Source organism: Rattus norvegicus, chromosome 1 (assembly GCF_021556685.1).
Source record: "Rattus norvegicus strain SHRSP/BbbUtx chromosome 1, alternate assembly SHRSP_T2T, whole genome shotgun sequence".
Taxonomy (NCBI): Eukaryota; Metazoa; Chordata; class Mammalia; order Rodentia; family Muridae; genus Rattus; species Rattus norvegicus.
The window spans coordinates 21,785,730-21,804,267 of NC_141534.1; the positions used below are offsets into that span (position 1 = coordinate 21,785,730).

The following is an 18,538-nucleotide window of genomic DNA, read 5'->3' on the forward strand; positions in this document are numbered from 1 at the left end:
CCTTTATCTATAAAGTAAAAGAAGTTATTTAACTATTCATATTACTTTTCTCTCCTTCCTTCCTTCCTTCCTTCTTTCCTTCCTTCCTTCCTTCCTTCCTTCCTTCCTCCCTTCTCTCATTCCCTCCCTTTATCTGTTTAATATCTCCTTTCTTTCCTAGGAAAAGCAGTTTGGGAGTTTCTATGCCTTTTAGACAGATTATTAGTATATTACCTTGAAATCGTTTAAATAATGAAAGCCATAAATTTTTTTTTAATCTACAAAGATGCACTTGAGGAAAATTGGCCAAAACATTGTAGGGCCATGTTGGCTTTTCAGAATATGTTGGTGTTCTCATGTTAAGTAGACTCATTGCCTCTTCTGGCCTCTTAAATGGACACCAGAAGGTATTAGATCAAATCTGCACAACCAACATATTTGTATTTCTCTGTCTGTCTCTGTCTGTCTCTGTCTCTGTCTCTGTCTTTCTCTGTCTCTGTTTCTATCTCTGTCTCTGTCTTTCTCTGTCTCTGTTTCTGTCTCTGTCTGTCTCTGTTTCTATCTCTGTCTCTGTTTCTATCTCTGTCTCTGTCTTTCTCTGTCTCTGTTTCTGTCTCTGTCTGTCTCTGTTTCTATCTCTGTCTCTGTCTGTCTCTGTCTCTGTCTGTCTCTGTCTGTCTCTGTCTCTGTTTCTATCTCTGTCTCTGTTTCTATCTCTGTCTCTGTCTGTCTCTGTCTGTCTCTGTCTGTCTCTGTCTCTATCTCTGTCTCTGGCTGTCTCTGTGTGTGCATGTGTTTAGCACACACTGTGCACTGTGATAGGCATTGCAGCCATAGCTTTATTTGAAACTGTCCTGGAAGTCATTTGCACTTCAATTCATTGGCTTCACTGAATATTTCTTTTTCATGTAAAATTAGATACTTCATGTTTCAGTGTCACCTCCTGGTTGAATATTCTGAGATCTTACTGGTGACATCTACATCAGAATTTCAGAAATTAGCTACATTCTCTTTTAGCCTTAACTTTCTACTAATGATAATGTATACAAAATGTCAGTTTTGCTTAGGATCTACATGTTTTATTTAGGGGTCTATTTACCATTTTTACTACTTCCATTTGGTCTTCTGAGAGTCAAGTATAGATCATCCAGTGACAGCTGCATTCTCTCCCTTACACACAAGGGGTCCAAACAAAAAAATAATTGCCCCACCTACCTGCTTTCAGGTATAGATTTTTAAGGGAAAAACCAATTTAAGGCGGCAAGCTGGGCACATTGGTTCATGTCTGTGATTCCATCCCACAAGAGGCCCAGGCATGAGGATGGCAAGTTCAAAACTAGCTGGGGATACCTGATCAGACTATATCTTAACAAATGCGCAAAACCAAGATGGTGGCATCTGTCTCTCACAGCTAAAAGCAGGAGATGGCTCTGTCAGCAAAGTTTATAAGAGTTTATAAGGACTAGGATTTGTTACTTCTATGTGTTAGTTTTAGGTGTGGACATTGCCTTTTGGCATTATTATATTTCCCTTTTTCTTTTCAGGTTTATTTATTTTATACATAGGAGTACACTGTCGCTGTCTTCAGACACACCAGAAGAGGGCACCAGATCCCATTACAGATGGTTGTGAACCACCATGTGGTTTCTGGGATTTGAACTCAGGACCTCTGGAAGAGCAGTCAGTGCTCTTAATCACTGGGCCATCTCTCCAGTTCCAATTATTATATTTTCGATAATGAAATCTGTCACCCGTAAGGGAGAACACATGGGGATTTATCAGCTGACAGACTGTTCGTTTAGTGCTCACAAAGCTCTTGGCTCAGTCCCCTAGCCCTGCAGAACCTGGGCATGGTGGTACACTCTTGCAATGCAGTGCCAGAAGGTAGAAACTGAAGGATCAGAAGTTCGAAGTCATCCTCAGCTTCATAAGGAGGTGGAAGCTAGTCTGGGTAGCATGAGACCCTGTCTCTTTCTAATAAAACTCCAAGTAGTAACAGCAGTAGTAATAATAAAGTAAATATCTCAGGACAGATATCTAGTGTACCTTCACTGGGAAAAGAGACAGAACATTGCCAACACCTATCATCTCACTTTTTAGCAGTGTCTCCTCCTCCTTCCAGTGACAACACTGTCCTGACTCTTATGGTTTGGTGTCACTTTCTCCACTGTCTATATTTTCATTGGCTGATATATGTGTCTTCCTTTGCCAATGGTGAATGGCAGGGGAAAGGTGAGATATAAAGTAAGGACTGGGTGATGGTTACTAATATAATCTCCCAGAAAAACATAAGCCAGGGTAGCATCTGGGTCAAACACGGCCTTAGTTTCTCAGAGGTTTCCAATGATGATTTGCCTTCTGGGAAAAGTCAATAAAATAGAGCAGAGAAAGCTAGACCTGGGAAAACAGAGTACATTGCACCCTGGGTGTCCCACAACGCCTATTGGATAGCTAGTGTGTATACAGCCACTGGGGCAGGCTCTCGTGTGTTACCCAGTTTCTAGCTTTACACCGATGCTTCTAGATCCTTGGGGCAGTTTTTCTTGCAATGAACTAAAATGACTATTCTTTCCCTTACGTAAGCATCGAACCCCCCCCCAGAGGCAAGAAAGTGTTTCCCAAAAACCTGGCAAAGCAGAGGAATTCAAAGTACAAAGTCTGCTACCGCTGGGCAGCTGGCCACACTGCCAGACCCTAGCATCACTCTAGGGTGACTTTGCCATTCTGAAGTGGTTGCTTCCTTTGTCACCGCACATCTGTTGCGCTGTGTTCCTTTGTTATCTGTTTGATTTCTGGGCTGTTTCACATTGATCGGATGTCAGATCACGAGCTTTCTGCAAGTGGTATCTTCCTGTTTTATAGTTTAGGATCTTGTTTTGGTGTAAATGAGGGTGTGGGGTAAAAACTCTGCATGTCTTAAAATGCTCTTCTTGCATTCTCATCCCGAACAAGAGTGTAGGCTGTGTGTGAATTTATAGACTGAAGATTATTTTCTTCAAAGGCATTATTCTACTGTCTTCTCTCTTTTATCATGGCTACTGGGAGACCCCAAACTCTTCTGGTTCTAGAAACATTACAGGTCCCCACTTTTTCCTCTCTCTCCAGAAGCTCAAGACATCAGAACATCATTACCGAGTGTTTAGGAAGATGTCTGTTTTTTATTCATTAACTGGGCATGCAGTGGCCACAAGACACATTTTCCTTTGGGGCTAGCAAATTTTCTTCAACTATTTTGTGATTCTCCCTTTCCCGTTTTACTTCTGTCTCGTTTTGACATTTATTACTGGATAGAGGCTAAATTCTTTATGTGGAATTTTAAATTTGCTTTGATATGTGCTGGTTAGTCTTTGTCAACTGGACACCAATTTGAGTCACCCCGGAAGAGGGACCCGAATTGAAGAGCTGGCCTCCATTAGATTGGCCTGAGCATGTCAAGTGGGAACCAGCATTTTCTTCATTAACAGTGGATGTAGGAGAGCCCAGCCCACTGTGGGCAGTGCCATCCCCAGGCAAATATACCTGAGCTCTATAAGAAAGCAGGCTGAGAAAGCTGTGAAGAGCAGTCCGATAAACAGTGTTCTTCCATTGTCTCTGCTTCAAGCTCTTGCCTTGCGTTGTTGCTGCCTTGGCTTCCCTCAGTAACGGATCGTGACGTAGAAGAGGAAGAATCCCTTTCTTGTCCCAAATGTTTCTGGTCAGTGCTTTTAAAGAGCAAATTGGGGTAGCAAGTATCTAAAAGATGTTAAGTTTCTTCTTCACTAAAAATCCTTCATATAGGTGTTTTATAGTCTCTTCCCTCCCTCCCTCCCTCCCTCCCTCCCTCCCTCCCTCCCTCCCTCCCTCCCTCTCTCCCTCCCTTTCCTTAATAGGGTATCTTATGGCCAATGCTAACTAACCTCAAACTCAATCTGTAGCTGGTTCCTCTTGCCTTGATTGTCTTGCCTTTGCATCCCCAGTGTTAGATTACAATGTACAGTACCACACACAGGTTGCGTGGTATTGAGCATTTAACTGAGGCCAAACCCATGCTAACTGAGAACTCTATCAGCTAAGTGACAGCCTCAGCCAAGAACCCCCTAATTCTTCATTTGCTCACCAAGTTGTGCAGCCATTGGTACAGTTTTAGACCTACATGAAGACCTATCTACCTACCTACCTACTTACCTACCTACCTACTACCTACCTACCTACCTACCTACTTACCTACCTACCTACCTACCTACCTATCTACATACCTACCTATCTACATACCTACCTACTTACCTACCTACCTACCTACCTACCTACCTACCTACCTATTTACCTATCTACCTACTTACCTATCTACCTACCTACCTACTTAACTCTAGATGTAGATCCAGTCACTAACTCAAGCAGGCCTCCAACTTGGGATCCTCTCGCCTCATCCTCCACAGAGCTGGGATTACAGGCATGTGCCACCTTGCTGATAGTTTTTAAGTCCCTCCACTCCTACCTTATTTTGGTCATTATTGCCTTTCTTCAGCTGCCAAGAGGTTCTTCCTGAGTGTCTGAGATTGAGAGTAGAGGAAGAAAGAGCTGCTGAGAAACTCTGAGCTGCTGGGCAGGCTTTAAACACCAATATGGGTTGGCTTGAGGCATGCTCTCTTGGGAAATCCCCAAGGCTGAGCATTCTGGGCTTCCCTCTTTGGCAGGTCTGAAAAATCAGCCGATCAGACACCTTTACTGGAATGTAAGTGGGTAGCATTCTGAAGGCTGCCAAAGCCCTGCTTCCAAATGGAGCTAGAAGTCTGTGTTCTTAATTTTCAATGTGTATGGAGCCTCTATCACTCTCTATATATAATATATACATACACCCACTATATACATATATATTTATGATAGATCTATATTTCTTCTATATCTTTGAAGGCTAAAAAAAAGAACTTATTTTCCTACACTTCTTCCCTCAGAAAAAGCACTTCTTGTTTAAAAAAAGATTTATCTAAGTATATGAGTACACTGTAGCTATCTTCAGACACACCAGAAGAGGGTGCCAAATCCCACTACAGATGGTTGTGAGCCACCATGTGAGAGCCAAGCATTGGTGGTTCAGTGGTAGAATTCTCGCCTGCCACCATGTGGTTCCTGGGAATTGAACTCAGGTCCTCTGGAAGAGCAGTCAGTGCTCTTAACCACTGAGCCATCTCTCCAGGCCTGAAAAGTGCACTTCTTGCTTGTTCCCTTGCTGCTACATCAGCACCATTGGCACAGCATTCCTCACACTGTATCATGGCCCTCACTTTTTGTTTCTTCAGATTAAGGCTCTTTAAAGTAAAGAGAAGTTCAACATTCTTGCATCTGCTAAGTCCCAGCCTACAGTTTGTGGTTCAGATACACATTTACTATTCACTCCTGTGGGTGATATATAGGCCTTCAAAACTACTTTATTTCGTGGACATAGCTTCTTCCGGGGTAATAGCTAGTTCTAGAATCCTGGGTGTTAAGAAAGATTTGGATCACCAGCCAAATTATACCTATTAATATATCAAAATTTCATTTGCTGGATATTTATGGGTGGGGCTTAGATTTCTGTGTTGTTACTAAAATAATTAAATAAGTCATTTGATAAATCTTCCTCAAATGTCTTGCAGGAGACAGACGTCTCTACAAATGAAAAGCATGAGTGATTTTACTCCTGTCACCAAGTAGTGGGCATGTCATAAATGAATCTCGGGACAGAGGAAAACAGCTCAGCTTATTCCAGGTTTCAAAGAAGGGAATGAATGTATGTGGCACGTACCTGAACTTACGCCACCACACAGACTGTACCTGTGACTGTCAACGCAGGGATTTTCAGCTATCTTCCTCAGAGACTTTCTAGAAATTTGGCCATTCATGATTCCCTCATAAGGACAGTAAAACAAGAGCTTATGAAAGCCTGGGGGGCACTTTTTGAAATCAAATTACTTCAGAATTTTGCAATAAGTAGGAAAGGTTTTCAAGAACTTTATTGAGGCTAGGGTGAGTTTCAGTACGTGAGGCCAAGTAGGACACAGTCCTGGTGGGCTGGATAAGCATCTCAGAGGTGCAGAGTTAGCAGAGAACCAACATAGTGGTCTGGTAAGTCATCAACTGCTCATCTACACTGACCCACAGATGTGTATTTCATCACTACACGGGCACTATTAAACACGGTATCATGGCCCAGTCATTGATTCTCATCTCCCACGTGTCATTGCTTGGGTGTCTGGCAATGCACCCACTTTACTTATATTTTACCTGCACAAGCCTGCATCTTCTAGCCCACTTTGTGATCTCGCCATTGTGTGACATTGCCTCCTGGACCTCGCCCGATACTGATGACAACCAGGCTCACAACTCAGTCCCCACACCACAACTGCAATATCTGTCCTTGGTCGGGACCAACCGCTAACCAAATTAGTTACTTTTCTCCCGTTTTTCCTATTTATCAATCTTCTTATATATTTTTCTGTCTTTTCACTGTAATTCACCTTCCCTGAAGCTAATCACCTCCCCACAAAGTCACCTTTGAGTGACTCTCTCTTCCTGTTTTTCTTTTTTTCCTGCATTTAGTTTGGTTTTTGAAAGCCCCTTAGTGTGTCTAGTTTCTCTGGACCCTCCTGGTCCAGTATGTCCACTTACCATCCAAGTTCTAGCTCTGGCCTGGAAGTCAAGGTTTCTGAGACTTAGAGGAATGGCAAATTAATTAATAGATGGGTAGACTGAGGATGGCTTCCCCTGACTTAGGTTCTCTTAACTAGTTTTCTAATTCTCTCACGCTTGCATGTATTAATTAGAGTAGTTATGGAGGCAATACAAAGGCAGCCTTGGCTTCTATTAAGACTACTATTTTTTCTTTAACAAAATCGGGAGGGAAGTACAAAGGTCCTCTTAACAGATCACTAGTGAAACCAGAACTATTAGACATACAAGGGCGTTTTCTCATTGCAGGAGATTAAAATTCCTCTTTTCCTGCCCAGAAGGCTGGGAGTGGATTTTATTAATGACCCGGTGACCTCTTCTGTCTGTGGGGGCAGACCTCACCCAAAGTTCCGAGAATGATCATCCCAGATTCTTCCCTCCCTAACTCCCAGTTAAGAGAAACCGTCCTTGGGGGAGATGTCACATGTGCGTTATGGCCTACTGTGCCACCAACCCCAACGTCACAGGTGTACTGACTTGGACATAAACCCTTCCTGCTGAAGTGGTCTCAGATACACTGTGACAGTGGCAGAGAGCTAACACAGAGGATGTGAGGAAGATGGAGGTTCTGAAACACGGAAGCTAACCGAATGCACTGTGGAAACCCAGGGTCAGGGTCAGGGTCAGGGTTCGAGTGGTGAGGGGGAGGGGGAGGGGAGCTATATAGAACACTGGTGCAGAATGAAGCTACATCTTGGAGAGAACTGGAAAATAGTATCTGAAGGTATAACTGGGGTCTCAGAACCAGCAAGCATTTGGGAGGAAAAGCATACAAATTCTTGTATAAAACGTCAAGATTGGGAATTAAAATCAAGACAATGCTCAGGAAACCCAAAATACAAAGCCTAGTGTTCTAAGTAAAGGGGTAGGGTGGGGTAGGGTGTCTAGTGAGACTACTTTGCCTTGTCTAAACATAAACATTAAAACTATGTAAAAGGAGGTAAAGTTCTCCACAGAAATGTATTTGGGAGGAGCAGGGAAAATACAGATGTCCAGGACTTGGTCCAGTGCCCTGGAGGCTGGCATGTCTAAAATCCACAGGATTGACCAGAATAGCCTAGAGGAGAGAGAGCAGAGAAAGCAAGCTCAAGCTACCTCTCAAGATTAAATATCCTATTTAGTACATTTTTGGTTTTATTCCTCCCCCAACCCCATTTTTGGTTTTGGGAGACAAGATCTCATATAGCCCAGGTTGGCCTTGAACCTCCGGTGTAGCCGAGATAACCTTCTGGTCCTCTGGACTCTACTTCCCAAGTGAACTATTAGAAGTGTTTACCACAATGATGCCCAGTTTTATGTGCTGTTGAGGAACAGGGCTTTGCCAATTCTAGGCAAGCACTCTACCAAGTAGGGTATGTCACAGTCCCTGGGCTTTTCATTGACCACCAATGAGTGATTAAAGAAGGAGGTGTGTGCTGGTTTGAATAGGGATGGCCCCTGTAGACTTGTATGTGAATACTTGGCCCATAGAGAATGGGAGAATGGTGCTATTAGGAGATGTAGCCTTGCTGGTACAAAGACTCTCTCTCTCTCTCTCTCTCTCTCTCTCTCTCTCTCTCTCTCTCAGACCAATTACATCATCATCATCATCACCACCACCACCATCATCACCATCGTTACCATCCTCATTTCAATATTTATGTTTATTTTTGCGTATGTGTACAGATGAATGCAATTATATGCCAAGTGTATGCAGGAGCCCATAGAAGCCAGAAGAAGACATTGAGTCCCCTGGAGCTGGAGTTACAGAGACGCTGTCAGTTGCCTGATATGTGTGCTGGGAACCAAACCTGGGACTTTTGGGAGAGTAGCAGCCACTCTTAACCGCTTGGCCATTCCTGCAGCCTTTTCTTACATTATTGAAGGCAATTATTTCTTAATATTACATTTTTTAAAGATTTATTTATTTTTAATGTATATGAGTACAGTCACTATCTTCAGACACACCAGAAGAGGAATCAGATCTCATAGATGGCTGTGAGCCACCATGTGGTTGCTGGGATTTGAACTCAGGACCTCTTGGAAGAGCAGTCAGTGCTCTTAACCGCTGAGCCATCTCTCTAGCCCGAAGGCAATTATTTCTAAAAGTCAACTGGTTCTAGTTGCTTCCACGTCTACAAAATACTACTGCAATAATATCCTAGATCCAACGCCTGATCCAGGAACATCATGGCTTCTCCATGAAGACAACTAAAATCAGCCATCCCAGATACAAGCAGGAGCCTCGAGGTTTTTAAAACCCAGAAACCCGCAGGAGCTCAAGCCACATGGCAAAGGCTCATGTATACTCAGTTGCTCCCCACGTGAAAGGTGCACTTTGATACAGGCCCAATCTTTCCTAAATCATTATCATTCTATATCTCAGTTCTGAGATGTCACTAGCTGAGAGATCTTACAGACGTTATCAAATCGTTTTTGAATTTATCTGTTAACGGCTGATCACACAGAGGGGATGTTTTCCGCAGGGAGTTTGAAAATGAATCCACCGACTAAGAAAACATTTAACCTGTTCTTAGCTATATGTAAAATCCCCGAGTGGATATTAGGAAGTATTACTGAGGAACCTGAATTTCAAAATTTAGAAGAACAATAACAACAACAACAAAAATCATTAAAAGCAAACCAAGACACATCCCTAGACGTTGTCTTAGCAGGGTTTCTCTTGCTGTGGTAAACACCATGATAAAAAGCTTGGGAGGACAGGGTTTGCTGCCTCTTAGAGCCGTAGTCAATCATGAGGAGCAGTCGGGGCAGGGACTCACGCAGTGTAGGGACATGCAGACAGGAACTGAAGCAGAGCCGTGGAGCGACACCGCTTACTGGCTTGCTTCAGTTTTCTTATACAACCCAGGACCACATGTCCAGGAGTGGCACTGCTCACAGTGAGTTGGGCCCTCCCACATAAATTATTAATCAGCAAAGAGGCCTCAAGGTCTTGTCTACAGACAATCTGATGGGAACATTTCCTCAGTTAACATCCCTTCTCCCCATGTAACTGGAGTTTGTGTCAAGTTGGGAGAAATCGAAGCAGCAGCACGACTGAGCCCTTGTGAACTCGACACACAGACACACCGTTAAACCGTAGGCTTTCCTTTCTTATTTGTCCTCAAGGTCTTATTGATATTAACAACAACACAACGTAAAACACAGTCCAACTTTTAAAAATTCCCACGGTCTTTAAAAAAACTTCCAAGGGCTTGAAAGTTGAAGGTCCAAAAAGTTACAAGTCCAAAGTCTCCTGAGTGTAAGCTCCCATAAAATAAAAAGAAAGTTAAATATTTTCTTATTATGAAAGGGGGAAAACCAGGGCACAGTTACAATCAGGTTCAAGCAAACCCAAAATCCAACATAATAGAGAGACTGGGGCTTACTCACAATTTCCTGAGCTCCAAAGGCCTGAACAGCTCCGTTTCTTTGGCTCTGCCATTCACAGAGCACAGAGCACATCTTACAGACTCAGGCAGGCTCGACTGGCTATCCTTGGGGCTCACACTGCAGTCCTGGCATCTCCTATCTGCTGGAGTCTTTAGAGGCTACAGACATACCAATGACTTCCTCCTGGCTTCTCTTTCAGGACTCCAACTCTGACACATGATGCCAAGCCTCAGGTTTTCTCCATGATCCCTCCAATCCCAGGGTATCCACTGCACCTTCCCCAGCCGGTGTCCTTTGCCAGCATCTCAAAGTGCCCAGCCGCCGATCTCCGTAACCCTCAGCCTTACAGCTCTGCTGCTATGAAAACCAGGGACACGAGGAGACTTGGCTACGTTTTTGACTTCTGCCAGCTTGAGATGCAGGCTTGCCCGCCTCTGAGCTGAAGTGTGGAGAGAGTGTAAGTTACTACGAAGGGTGCCCGTGAAAAAGCAACGTGCACTCATGAGTTTTTGTGCTCGTTGAGTTTTGTCAACATGATGCAATCTATCTGGGAAGAAGGAATTTCAAGAATTTGGCCTGTTGACAAGTTTGTGAGGCATTTTCTAGATTAATGATTGATGGGGGTGGGGGCACCCAATGTGGGTGGTGCCATATCTGGGCAGATGGTCTTGGGTGTACAAGAACAAAAGATAAAAAGGCACGTCAGTAAGCAGTACTCTTCCAGGCCCCCTGCTTTCAGTTCCTGGTCTGATTTCCCTATAAATTTTAAGATGAAATTTTCTCCCCAGGTTGTTTTCGATTGTAGTGCTTATCACAATGATAGAAAGCAAAATAGGGCACCTATGTCCTAGTTAACCAGTTAAAAGACACAATGGAGTGTTTGATGGCAGATGGCCACCCTATAATTAATGGGTCACTAAAAGAAAATTCCAGTGCCAGGTATGGGGCATTTCTATGGGAGTTATTCATCAGGGAGCTGCCAGATGCCCCTCCCCTCCCCTCCCCTCCCCCAAATATAGGCTTTTGTAATTCTACTTGATTCTTCACTGGAATTAGATGAGAAGATCCTATTGCCAGAAATAACAGACATCTTGAATACAAAATATAAGTAAACCAAGGCATAAATGAGCTAGATATTCCCTTTCTGTTAGATGGCTTTCATAGTGTCCGATGGTAATATGTAGCCTGCCTGCAGGTGGGGGAGCAGGGGGTGATGTGTTTATAAAAAAGAAGAGGGGATATGTCTGGTGAATGTGTGGTGAGGTGTGAGGGGAGCGGGTGCCTCTACAGGCCCATACTAAGGCATCCCTTTCCCCCTGAGGGACCAGCCATGGGGAGGGGAGTCAGGAGGGTAGAGAAAGGGAGAGAGAGAGAGAGAGAGAGAGAGAGAGAGAGAGAGAGAGAGAGAGAGAGAAGAAGAGGAGGAGGAGGAGGAGGAGGAGGAGGAGGAGGAGGAGGAGGAGGAGGAGGAGGAGGAGGAGAAGAGAAGTAGAGGCCAGCCATGAGCATGTGGAGGGGGGGGGGGAAGGGATGAGAGGACAGAGCAGGGACAGGAAGGCAGGAGCAAGAGCAAGAAAGAGAGAAGGGGGCAAGCAGCTCCTTTTCTAGTGAGTCAGACACACCTGGCTGTTGCCTGGTAACTGTGGGGCGGAGCTTAGACAGAATGCTAACAGAGGGGTCTCAGGGAGGCAGAAACTCTTATACCCAGCTCTGAACACTGTGGACTGCAATAACCACCTGCCAGGCAAATGCGCCCATTGGTGCAGTAGTGGCGCGATTATTATGGTGGCAATTAGCTACTCCCTGATTTGATATATGACCCACACCAAGAGAGGGAATCCATGCTTCTAGACTGTAAACCCAGTCAAGAACTCATGACTAAAGGGCTCTCGGGCTCCAGGGGAAAAATAAACCCATGTTCCTTAGTTAGGTGGGTGTAGCATCCAAGTTCTTCACAAATATGTGCATTTATACCTGTGAGCAAAGCTTTTCTCAGCCTTAATCAGAGAAGCCTCTGATCGCAGAGAATGGAGGTGGTACCTTCTCCTTAAGGCTCAGGGAACAGGGCAGAGCCAGAAGACAGAGAGAAGTGTTGTAAAGCACCATCTTCTAAGCATTACATGGGTTGGCAATTGGGAACTCATGCCAGGTTGGCTCACTGGGTCTGGACGAGTCAAGTCCAGCCAGCCCAGTCTGGACGAGTCAAGCCCAGTCACGGGTTGGGAAGGAGCTCCCAGGGTTCTACAGGTTACTTAGATGAGCTATCAGCAGTTAGGATTCTGGGACAGAGGGAGGCATAGTAGCTAGCTGTGTACCTGCTGATGAGTCCAGCAGGCTCTAATGGACAGTTTCGAATCCACAGTCATATAGACAGTCCTTGTTAAACTCTGGGATATAAAACAAGACAAAACATCACGAATGTGGATAAAAAGAGACTTGTCAAGAAGAAGGGTGACTAACAGGAATGAACTGTAGGTAAGAGAGGGCGTATTGGGGTGTGGACAATAACCTGAATGCATGCTATCGATGTATAAAACTGTCAAGGCACAGAATGTATTAATTTAAACCTATGCAAGCCCTGGGTTTGATGCTTCCTATAGAATCTTCCACTTCTGAAAAGGATTCTTTTTGTTTTAGCAGTTAATGATCCTGATTCTACAGATAGGGCTTGAGTAGAAGAAAGTAGGCACACAATGGGCCAAGGAGCAGATGGAAAAGAATTAGACACCCACAAAGCCACAAAGAAACCTGGCTTTTGTGATATAGATGTTTTGCTTGGGAGAGTGACTTGACCGCACAAGATGGATGTGCCATGATTCTAGGAGCTAGTCTTAACATTCCCAAGTTTTGGTATAGTAAAGTATTTTCTTCTCATATTTATCTTTGCTGTGTTATGGTTGTTCAAGTTTACCCAGAGCAGGGCTTTCCATGGGGTGGACTCCAGCATGAAGTATTTTGAATAACCTTTATACTGGAGAGGAGTTCTCAGAGTTTGTTTGACAAGCTAGGCAGTGCTTATGGGACTAGTATTCCATAATACTGTGTTGTAAGACTCACTGGCTTTAATGTCATCAAAACTTGATGAGTTCACTATGACTTTTTTTTTTTTTTTTGGTTCTTTTTTTTGGAGCTGGGGACCGAACTCAGGGCCTTGCGCTTCCTAGGCAAGCGCTCTACCACTGAGCTAAATCCCCAACCCCGAAACCACTATGACTTTTGACTGTTATTTATTTAGTTTTTTCCCATCAACCTGAACCTTTTTCTCAGGGCAGGGGAAATGTGAAGCCCCAGTCTCTCCACTTTAGACAGCAGAGCTATACTGCAGTGCTCTGTTACATTCAGACGAGCCTATGGGCGCCATTTCTATTCAAACCGCTGAAAGAATCTTTTAGTTGATTGATTAAAATAGGCTTGGATTGGGGTATTAGAAGGGTTCCTTGTCTAATTCTGGTGTTTAGTAAGCAGGGAATGCTGAGAGAGTGTATCACATCATTTAAACAACCAGAGCTTTAATGCTTTAATGTACTCACTTGACAGAGAAGAATAAAATAATTATAAGGAGCGCGTGTTATTTTTTTTTTTTTTTTTTTTTTTTTTGGTTCTTTTTTTCGGAGCTGGGGATTGAACCCAGGGCCTTGTGCTTCCTAGGCAAGCGCTCTACCACTGAGCTAAATCCCCAACCCCTGCGCGTGTTATTTCTAAGTACTTAAACCGAAGCCAAGGACTTACACATTCTAAGCAATCACTTCCTAACTGACACCAGCGTCCATAAAGATATCCTTAGTTTGACATCAGATAACGTGTATGAAAACATTTCTTAAGACCCGAGAAAACAGTCATTGTAGGGTCATCAAATCCTTCCCGACATGACTAACTATATCCCTTCAAAAGGGGCTGAGCAACCTCCAGCTGCCAGGAATGAGTATGCCTTTATCAATCAGGTTAGCTTAGAGTGGAGACATTGCCTTCTACCTGGGAATAGGGAACCCTTTGGCTAAAGGAAGCCAAGACTTGAACTACATAGATGTTGAAGCCACTGAAGTCCCAGTGATGGGGAAAGAGACAGAGAAGGGGAGAAAACATCAAAGACTCAAGTTCTGCCGCTGTCAGTGGTTGGATCCAGCCTTCGCATCACGAAGTAAGCCTGTGGCGCATTCTCATTGCGTTCACGGTAGCCGGGTGGGTAAGGTTGGAGATGTAATAAAAACTTGGTCCAGTCCAACTTCTTCCTATTTGGAAAGCTGCTTAATTCCATATAAGGCAAAAAGCAGTGAGAACACAGTGTCTTAGTCACTAGTCTATCGATGTGAAGAGATACCATGACCAAGGCAACTCTTATCAAAGAAAACCTTTAAGTGTGGACTTACATTTTTGGAGGTTCGTCCATTATCATGTCTAGGAGCACAGTAGCATGCAGGCAGGCATAGTACTGGAGAAGTAGCTGTAGAGAGTTTTATATACCAATCCATAGGTGGTAATCTATCTGTCTGTCTGTCTGTCTGTCTATCTATCTATCACAAGAGAGACAGACAGACAGACAGACAGACAGACAGACACACACACACACACACACACACACACACACACACACACACACACACTGGGCTTTTGCAACCTCAAAGTCCACCCTTAGATGACAAACTTTCTCCAACAAGACTGTACACCTCTTAGTCTTTCCGATTCCTTGAAATAGCACCACTCTCTGGTGACTAAGCGTTCAAACACAAGAGCCTGTGGGAGCCCTTCCTAGCAAACCACCATATGTACTATTTTGTTGTTTGCTTTAAAATAATTCTTAAACTGTAGACATTATAAAATGTAAGATATACTCCCCTCATAATTAAAAATCTTTATAGCAGTTTCAGAATTTCTATTATTTTATTTTAATTACTTAATCATATATATATATATATATATGTATATAGTGGAGGGGGGTGATTATGTGTGTATGAGTGCAGGGGTCCTTGGAGGCCAGAGGAAGGAGGGAATCAAGTCCCTGGAGCTGGCACTGCTGGCTGCCCCAAGCAGCCTGACATAGGTGCTGATGTCTGAATTTTGTCTGCAGCAGCAGCAGCCTGTACTCATAACTGCTGGGCAGTCTCTCCAGCCCTCAAGTACCGTAGCAAATGTACTAGTTTTTAACCATAGCTCGAAATCTTTTTGAATGTACAAACCCCCTGCATAGGGCTTCTTGTCAGCCTTCAGAACCCTGAGAAAGGAGGACTTCGAAAACTTGAGGCCACTCAGGCTACCATGGTGTAAGATCCTGCTCCCAAAACACATCAGGAACAAAACCCAGAAAGCAACCCAGCTGGGGTGGAGCTCAGCTGGTATGAAGCCCTGGGTTCAATCCCAAGCAATTTGTAAATTGGAGGACACATGTTGTAATCCTGGTGCTCAGGAGATAAAAAGTGACACAAGTTCTTGCCACATACAAAAACAAAGCAAATGATTAGCTTCTTATAAGTTTCATTAATATACTATTCTTGCTATCTACATATCGTGGTTATCGCACATTATTACTTCTAAGGCTGTAAAGAACAGCCGTCCACAATGTCTGAGAAATGGACTTTACTCTGTGGACAATGCTCTTAGACTAAGGCTTTTTCCTCTTCGGTTGACCAATCACTACAGAGCTCTGCTTTTCTCCGGGATTTAAAAGTCAGCCACAGCTGGGGCAGTCAGGACAGTTCCTTTTTCCCTCCCTAGAGGAAAGAAAGAGCCTTATTTTCTGGCTAAACAGGTTTACACAGCTACAGGAACAATGGATTCCAGGCTAGCTTTAGCCACGGAGGAGCCCATTAAGAAAGACAGCCTGAAGAGATATAAGATCCTTTGTGCGGTAAGTGCAAGTGTTAACTTTAAATCTTACAAGCTTGGTGGCAGAAGTGAAACGCCTGCTGGCCTCCCCACTTAGGTTTGTTTGTTTTGCTACTTAGGTTGGAGTGCTAAGTAACTGTGTCCAGCATTATATTTGACTGAAATCTGAGACCACATGGGACTGATTTCGATTTCCATCTGTTTATAGTTAGAGCGCAGGGCACTTTTGAGTGGTACGAATCCTGTCAAGAGCAAGAATTTAACAACTGAAATCCCTTAACACATCCGTCTTAAGGAACTGTTGGTTTGATTTTTTTTAATTAACATTTCATTCTATTTATTTTCTGCGTGGAGATTACTTCTTTCCCTTCCTTCCTCACTTTCATCTTTTTATGTGATTTATCTTCCCTCAACAAAAATATAATGCTAAAAAGCACCTTGCGGGGTTGTGGATTTAGCTCAGTGGTAGAGTGCTTGCCTAGGAAGCGCAAGGTCCTGGGTTCAGTCCCCAGCTTCGGAAAAAAAAAAAGAACCAAAAAAAAAAAAAAAAAAAAGCGCCTTGCTTTTATGAGTCTGTTTTTGTCCTTCATCATCAAACTTTGGAGAAGTGGGGGACTCTGTCCAGCACCCCAGTTTTCGTGGCCCGTCTAAATGGGCGTGCTCTGGTTTTCCCCTCCCGTAATGAAGTGCCCCTTTAGCAGCTGATCTATCTCTTCCCTTTGTGTTTCCAATTTGAATGTCCCTAACAATACGTGGATGTTGAGAGTTTTATCTTTCTTTTTTTTTTTTAAACGTTCTCTCCCCTTGCTTCCTTGACAACTTGAAATGCTCGTTTCTAAGAATTACTTGCTTTTTGGCTGATTCATCATATCTTCATTGAATGTTACTCAAGACGTTGCCCCACATCTATCTTATCCAGTGATCTTTTCTTTACGAAATCCGTGAGTTCTCATGAGATGTTAAATTAAACCTTCCCGGACCCAAGCCACCATTTCCGACTTCTCACCCGGTCTTCCTTAACTTCGGATGTCTCATGCCTGATTACTCACCCAGCATCTCAAGCCAAAACCAAAAACAGTCCTTTCACATCTGTCTTGCTGCAGCTTTCCTCAGGCTCCTCCGGGCTAGCATATGTTATAGCTCTCCTTCCCGGTTTCCCTAGCTACGAAGGTCAAGCACTGCGGGAGCCAAGACCCATGACTTACAACAAGCCCTCCGGGAGATCCTCCGAGTTTATCTTTTCAGAACTTACAGGGCCCCCCTTGCAGTTTTCCTGCCTTTGGTTTTATCTCAGTTTGTCACTCAAAGAATCAAACCCCTTGGGAGCTCTCTCTGGGTCCTTAATGTATTTTTAGATTTTTCTTTTCTTTTTCTTGCTGAGGAACCTGTGGGCTGGCACACAAGCTTAGGTTTCTTTCCACAGGACACTTCCTACTATTTTGTTTGTTTGTTTTGTTTTTGAGACCCTGGACCTGGCCTGGGGCTTGCTGATTAGCATAATCATGCTGGCCCTGGAGCCATGGATGCCAGAGCCTTCTCCCAGAGTGCTTACCACTGGGCCACACCCTGATAATTTGGGTTCTGGGAATTGAACTCAGGACCTTGTGTTTATAACAAATACTGAACTGAAGGAGCTATCTCCCTGGCCTGAGGATATATAAATATTTTAAAATCGTATCTCAAAAAATACTCTAATGGTTCTCTCTCTTTCTTCCTTCCTTTCTTTCTTTTTTTTAAATAAGTTTCAGTTAAAACTTTAAGGTTTCAGTGGGTATCATGGTACATTCCTGAAATTATAATACTTAGGAGGTAAATGCAGTAGGGTCGGTGGTCCGACGTCACCCTCAGCTACATGCTGAGTTGAAGGCTGGCTGGGCTGATCTCCAAAACCAAACCACAAAACAAAACTGAAAAATAACACACTTAAAGGTTTCTATACACCCCTCCTGTGCTTTATTTAGTCAAGCTGAAGCCAGATGTTGGGCTCTCAGTATGTTTCAGAGTCTAGCACATCTTTCCTATTTTGTGTTCAGCATAAGGTAAGAAGCTTTAAAGTACGCATTGAAAGGAGAGAGAGAGAGAGAGAGAGAGAGAGAGAGAGAGAGAGAGAGAGAGAGAGAGAGAGAGAGGCAGGCAAGCATAAATACAGGGAATAAAATACAAAACCATGAAAAATATAAATCTTTTTTTTTAAGAATTTTTATTTATTTTATTTGTATGAGCACACTATAGCTGTCTTCAGACACACCAGAAGAGGGCATCAGATCCATTACAGATGGTTATGAGCCACCATGTGGTTGCTGGGATTTGAACTCAGGACCTCTGGAAGAACAGTCAGTGCTCTTAACCTCTGAGCCATCTCTCCAGCCCGAAAAATATAAATCTTAACATTACAAAGTTTTAAAGCAGAGTAAGGGCACATACTGTCCTATAGGAAATTTAAATGGAAAAACACAAAAGGAAAGACGTGGGTCAGAATGTTAACACTCTGTAAATGGTAACACATCAGGTTTACTGTAAGGAATTGACCAGCGCTGGCTTTAGTGCTTTCTGGTAATTCTGGTAGGATATCTGTGGTTCTTGGACACTGCCACCAGGCTTAACTGCCAACGTTCTTTTCTGTTCCTGTTTCGTTTTGAGACAGGGTTTCCCAGGGTAGCCCTGAGTGCCATGGAGCATA

At 43.6% G+C, this 18,538-nt stretch overlaps 1 protein-coding gene and 1 long non-coding RNA gene across 2 annotated transcripts in view; one reads left to right on the forward strand and one right to left on the reverse strand.

The window, feature by feature from the left end:
• Positions 1-13,249: 13,249 nt before the first annotated feature.
• Positions 13,250-16,991, reverse strand: LOC120098836 (uncharacterized). Its single transcript, XR_015644767.1, has 3 exons — positions 16,908-16,991; positions 14,406-14,479; positions 13,250-14,279 (listed from the first exon to the last, which is right to left on the reverse strand). It is a non-coding gene; the product is annotated as an uncharacterized LOC120098836 (long non-coding RNA).
• The window catches only part of Enpp3 (ectonucleotide pyrophosphatase/phosphodiesterase 3), a 71,332-nt gene continuing 68,540 nt past the window's right edge, over positions 15,747-18,538 (forward strand). Inside the window, exon 1 of the mRNA NM_019370.2 lies at positions 15,747-15,880. Coding sequence (NP_062243.2) covers positions 15,803-15,880 — 78 coding nt within the window. The 5' untranslated portion in view covers positions 15,747-15,802. The remainder of the gene's footprint in view (positions 15,881-18,538) is intronic.